Source organism: Monoraphidium neglectum (genome assembly GCF_000611645.1).
Source record: "Monoraphidium neglectum strain SAG 48.87 unplaced genomic scaffold scaffold04045, whole genome shotgun sequence".
Classification (NCBI taxonomy): Eukaryota; Viridiplantae; Chlorophyta; class Chlorophyceae; order Sphaeropleales; family Selenastraceae; genus Monoraphidium; species Monoraphidium neglectum.
The window spans coordinates 1-5,167 of NW_014009584.1; the positions used below are offsets into that span (position 1 = coordinate 1).

The 5,167-nt window shown below is 71.8% G+C and overlaps 4 protein-coding genes across 4 annotated transcripts; 1 reads left to right on the plus strand and 3 right to left on the minus strand.

The window, feature by feature from the left end:
• Positions 1-170: 170 nt before the first annotated feature.
• MNEG_13777 (hypothetical protein) lies at positions 171-1,791 on the minus strand (the record flags this gene model as incomplete). Its single annotated transcript, XM_014037748.1, has 2 exons — positions 171-1,631; positions 1,783-1,791. 2 exons carry the CDS (start codon positions 1,789-1,791, stop codon positions 171-173), a joined length of 1,470 nt encoding a protein of 489 aa, XP_013893202.1.
• A 46-nt stretch (positions 1,792-1,837) lies between these two features.
• On the plus strand, positions 1,838-2,064 carry MNEG_13778 (hypothetical protein; the record flags this gene model as incomplete). The annotated part of the gene is made up of 2 exons (XM_014037749.1): positions 1,838-1,882; positions 1,906-2,064. 2 exons carry the CDS (start codon positions 1,838-1,840, stop codon positions 2,062-2,064), a joined length of 204 nt encoding a protein of 67 aa, XP_013893203.1.
• A 40-nt stretch (positions 2,065-2,104) lies between these two features.
• On the minus strand, positions 2,105-3,369 carry MNEG_13779 (hypothetical protein; the record flags this gene model as incomplete). The annotated part of the gene is made up of 2 exons (XM_014037750.1): positions 2,105-2,293; positions 2,704-3,369. 2 exons carry the CDS (start codon positions 3,367-3,369, stop codon positions 2,105-2,107), a joined length of 855 nt encoding a protein of 284 aa, XP_013893204.1.
• A 704-nt stretch (positions 3,370-4,073) lies between these two features.
• Positions 4,074-5,153, minus strand: MNEG_13780 (hypothetical protein; the record flags this gene model as incomplete). The annotated part of the gene is made up of 1 exon (XM_014037751.1): positions 4,074-5,153. The coding sequence occupies one exon, from the start codon at positions 5,151-5,153 to the stop codon at positions 4,074-4,076; it is 1,080 nt and encodes a 359-aa protein (XP_013893205.1).
• Between the last annotated feature and the right edge of the window lie 14 nt (positions 5,154-5,167).

Consider the following 5,167-nt stretch of genomic DNA (forward strand, 5'->3'; position numbering starts at 1 on the left):
GCGATGCCGCCGCCGCCGCTGCCGCCGCCGCTGCCGCCGCCGCTGGCGGCGTCGGCGGCCTGCTGCGGCATCGTGTCCTCGCAGGCGGCGTTGTCTGCTTCGAAGCGACGCAGCATCGCGGAGAAGCGCAGCAGCTGCGGTGAGGAAGGGGCGGGGTGTGGCGGCATGGATCATGGCCTGGCCTCGAGGGGAGTGGCGATGCACGAAGCGCTCCAGCGAGCGGCGGACCCTGGAGTGGGGCAGCAGGCAGGGCCCGCCGATCGGGACGGGCCGCGCCGCTGCGCCGGCCGGCGCAAGGCCAGGACCCCCGCCCGCAGCCGGGCACCCGCCTGTTTGTCCAGGTCGACAGCGCAGTCCTGCTCCCACTCCGTCAGCTCGTCCCGCGAGCGGCCCAGCAAGCCCGCCGGCTTGCGCCTCCGCCGCGGCGCGCGGCCGCCTTTCATCACCTCGCTCCCGCCGCCGTCGCCGCCGCCGTCGTCGCCGCCGCCGTCTTCGCCCCCGCGCCCTTTTGCGGCGCTGCCGCTCGCCGCCGCGCGCGCGTCGCCGACGGGCCATCCCTGATGCGTGGCGCGGCTTCGGGAGCCCAACGGCGGTGCAGCGCCCTCGAGCTGGAGCAAGTCGTCTCCAAACACCTGAAAGTTGGAGACAAGGCCGAAAACATCCCCCGCCTCGTCCGCGGCCGCCAGCAGCGCCAGCAGCTGCGCCGGCACGCGCTCGCGCCAGGCGCGGCCGCCGCCGCCGTGCGCGCGCTGGCGCAGCAGGAAGCGCAGGCACAGCGCGCGCAGCACGGCGCGGAGCAGCTCCACTTGCAGGGCGACGGCACGCGCGAGCGCCAGCATCTGGGGTGGCCCCTGGGCTGCGGCCTCGGGGTCCGGTCCACCTTGCTGTCGGCCGCCCTTGGGCCTGCCGTGATGTCGGCTGCCGCTGTCGAAGGCCGGGCCGGTTTCCAGGCCTGCCGCCGCCGCCGCCGCCGCCGCCGCCGCCGTTTGGCGCGCCACCCGCCCCACGGAAACAAGCGCGTCTACAAGCAGCGCGCCGCCAGCGCCGCTGTCGCCGCCGCCGTCATGATTGCCGCCGCCACCCCCGCCTCCGCACGCAGGCGCCGTCGCGACGAGCGAAGACATGTCCCAAACAACGCCCTGCGCTGCCAGTGTTGCGGCCGCCGCGCCAAGCAGCGCGTCGCGCACCCGCCCCTCACGCTCCTCCCGGGGCTCGTCCCCCGCCGCCCAGGGCCCGTTCCCCGCCGCCGCGGCAACAGAAGCGAGGCGCATCGCCCGCGCCCAAGCCAGCTCGTCTCCGCGCTCGCCCGGCCGCTCCCCCGCAGGCCCGGCGGCAGACCCAGCCGCCGCCGCCGCAGCTGCAGCGGCTGCCGCCGCCCCGACATTGGGCAGCTGCCGCTCGGCTTCCTGCAGGCAGCCCAGCCAGGCGTCCACCAGCAGGTGCGGGGCCGGCAGCAACGCCAACATCTGGTCCGGGAAGTCCTGGACTAGCAGCTCCACGGGGGGGCTGATGCCCGCGGCGGCGAGGCGTGTGGATTCTCTGCTCAGCTGCGACCTGGCGGAGGAGGCGAATGCCTCGTTGTAGGCCAGGACGCCCAGCGCCCCGACGGCGCTGCCGAGCACGGCCGCGTGCTGCGGCGTCGACAGGCCGTCGAGCGGCTCGCTGGGCCGGGCGCGGCGGCGGGCGGGGGAGGGGGGCCGATAGATGTCGCGGTCAGGTAGGGCGCAGGCGCGTGAGAAGGGAGAGTGTCAGGCGCGCGTGCGTGTGAGCATGACGTTTGACCGTGCACATGGGTGTGCACGCGCGTGTGCTGGTGCGAGGTGCAGGCGTCGACTTGATGCGTTCGCAGCAGAGGGCGCAGCCGCTGCTACCCAAGACCAGCGTCAGCAGCATCAGCAGCAACAGCAGCAGCAGCAGCAGCGGCAGCAGCAGCGGCAGCAGCAGCAGCAGCAGCAGCAGCGGCAGCAGCAGCAGCAGCAGCAGCAGCAGCAGCAGCAGCAGTCGCGGAACTGGTGGCAATACAGCAGCCACGGCGGCAGCAGTAAAGCGGCACCGGGCAGCTAGGCGCCCCTTTCTCTTGCTGCTCGCGCGAGCCCCTGCCGGCTCACCCCGGCACCATGATCCCCACCGCCAGCTCAGCCAGCAGCACCAGGCGGTGCTGCGGCGACAGGGAGTCCGCCAGGACCTGGCCGTTCAAAACGTCCCCGCGACAGCTGGGTGGCGCAGGCGGCACGGGGGCCTTTGCCGCGTCTGCGTATTGCTCGACAAGGAACGGTACCGCCACGTGCACCAGCTGGTGGGAGGGGGCGCGTGAAACCGCGGCGCAGCGAAGTGCGCACAGCAGGGGCAGGGGGGGCGTCGCGAAGTGGCATACGCAGGAGCGTGTGTGCGTTTGTGCAAGTGCACATGTGTGTGTGTGTGTGAGTGTGTGTCCGCGCGCGTGCGTGTGCGTGTATAGAATGCACATTTCAAAGGTGGGCGCTTCACCCCCTGCCGCCATGGTCTGGCCACCATGGTCTGGCTACCACACACATTGCCATACAGTCAGCAAGGCTGCTTGCCCAGGCTTGTGGCATCCCCGCCATCGCAACATCGGCGCCGCCTCACAAGGACACCACTTGGACAACTGGGTCAGACTTTCTCGTCTGAGGACGCGCGCAAGGCGTTTCTTCGTTGTGGCCCCCCTCAGTCCCGCCCCCTCACCTGCCGCAGCTCTGGCAACGCGAACCGCAGCGCCTCCAAGCCGCGGCCGTCGCATGCGGCCCACGCCGTCTCCCGCAGCCGCTCTCGCGCGCGCAGGACGCGGGGGTCGTCCGGGCGTCCCGCCAGGTCTCGCAGCATTGTGGCTGAGTTCATCATCTCAAAATCGGCGTTGTATACATTTTCCCATGTGCAGTGGTACTCTTGCCACGCGCCGGGATCGACAAACGGCTGCTGCTGCTGCTGCTGCTGCTGCTGCTGCTGCTGCTGCTGCTGCTGCTGCTGCTGCTGTTGCTGCCCATGCCACAGCTGCTCGTGCTGGCCCCCGCCATTGCCGCCGCCGCCCGTTGCGTCGCGGCGGGCCGCGGCCGCGGCGAGGGCCTCGGCGAAGGAGGGGTCTGACACCCATGGCGGCGGCAGTCCCGTGACCCTCAGGGCCGCCATTGAATCCAAGCACACGGCTTCCGCGCGGACGGCGTCCTGGTGGTACGAGAGGAGCGCCATGGCGCGCCACACGCGCGCCTGGATGTCAAATGAGTCGCCGCCTGGCGCCGCTGCTGGCGTCGCGGCTGCTGTTGCAGCAGCGGTCGCTGCCGCAGCGGCGGCCGCGCGGGCACGCTCCGCCTGCTCGCGCCGCGAGGCCTCCGCCGCCGTGCACGGGGGCCGCATGGTGGCTGACGGCGCCACCAAAGGGGATGTAGATAGGATGCCAGACGACTATGCACGATGGGGCCTGAGAGTGGGCGCCATTTGCACAGCGCTGCTGCCGTGTGTATGTGTGCTGTGCTGCAGCGCAAGCGGGGTTCCGGTGTCAACAGATAGCACAAAGTGCTGCTGTGCCGGACACCCTGGTCGTGTCGTCTGTGATAGTGTATAGTTGAACTTCTTTACGAAAAATTAACTGGCATGTGCGAGCCTGCCAGTAAACCTGACAGATCACGATCGGCACGATACAACGATATACAACGACCACCTGACATCCTTGAACCGCAACTGCTTACCAACTACCGTATGCAATAGTTTGATGCGTAGGAACCCCAGCCCGACCTCGCAATTACAGTGCAAAGGTTGACTGCATCACTGAGGACTGCATCCGTCCCAACGTGCCGGCTGACGCGTGCAGTGCCCCCTGCCTGCGACCCGCGCCTGGCCCCCAAACTTCATGCGGCATAAGAGATCCATTATGCAAGCAGTGGCCACTCGTATGTGAAGTAGAGGACCTAAGCACCCGCGCGCCTGCATCGTCCCACCTGCTCCCCTCTGCCCCTCAACTACAGTCGCGACACGCTGCGGTGCCCACCCGGCCACCCCGGCCCCGTTGTCCCCTCATCCCGGCCCCAGCTGGACCCGACACGGGACGTCCACCGCCGCCATTACTTTGTCGAGACGCGCAGGCTCGACAACCCCAGCAACACCGGGCGCAGCGCGCGTGGGCCCCGCAGCAGCACCCCACCGCCGTCCCCCTTCCCCACGCCGCCCGCCTGCTTGACGCCGCCCTCGTCGTTGCGGCCGCCCCCGTCCTCCTCGCTGCCGCCGCCGCCGCCGCCACTGGCGCCCGTGCGCGTGGCGTCCTTGACCGCCCGCTCCACCCACCCTTGCAAGACATCCGGCCCGCGAGCGGCGGCCGCCTCCGGCGCCACCCCGAGCACGTCCATCATCAGCCGCCGCCCCGGCCGCGCCGCCGCGCGCGCGGCGCCCAGCACGCCGCACAGCGGCGCGTGCACGCCGCGGTGCTCCTCTGAGCACGCCTCGCTGCAGTACCACGCGGCCTGGCAAGAGGTGCAGTACCACCACTCGTCCCTGGGGACCGCCGCCACGCGGGCGCACGCCCAGCACACGCGGCCAGACTGCTCCTGCAGCTGCCGCACGTACGCCTCGGGCTGGGCCTGGCCGTCGGAGCACAGCATCGCGGAGTCCGCAAAATCCAGCGCGGTGCCGCGCGGCCGCGGCGGCACATGCCGCGCTGCGTACGCCGCCGCGCGGCGGCGGCGGCGCGCGTCCGCGTGCAGCCGCTTGGCCGCCGCCCACGCCGCGGCCCCGCCGGCGCGGCCCGCCGGCTTTGCTGTGCCCGCTGCCGCTTCGGCGTCTGCTCCAGCTGCTGCCGCCGCCCCTGCCCCTGCTCCTGCCGACGCTGCTGCACTCAACTCCTCCTCCTCTTCCTCCTCGCCGCTGCCGCCGCCGCCCTCCTCGCCGCCCAGCACGCCGAGCAGCGCCGCGTGGTACAGCCCGCAGTGGCGGGGCGGCCGCATCACGCAGCTCGTGTACTGCGGCATTGGGTAAGGCGTGTCCTCCGCGCTGGCCAGCCCCAGCTCGAGCGCCAAGGCCCCCGTCAGCGCGCCGCTCGCGCCGAGGGGGTTGCACGCGCGCGCGGTGGGCCCGTCCCACGGGGACCCGTGGGAGGGCGGGGTGGGGGCGTGCGCGGTGAGGGCCAGGAGGGTGTGCAGCGCGGCCATGGGCAGGGCCGGGG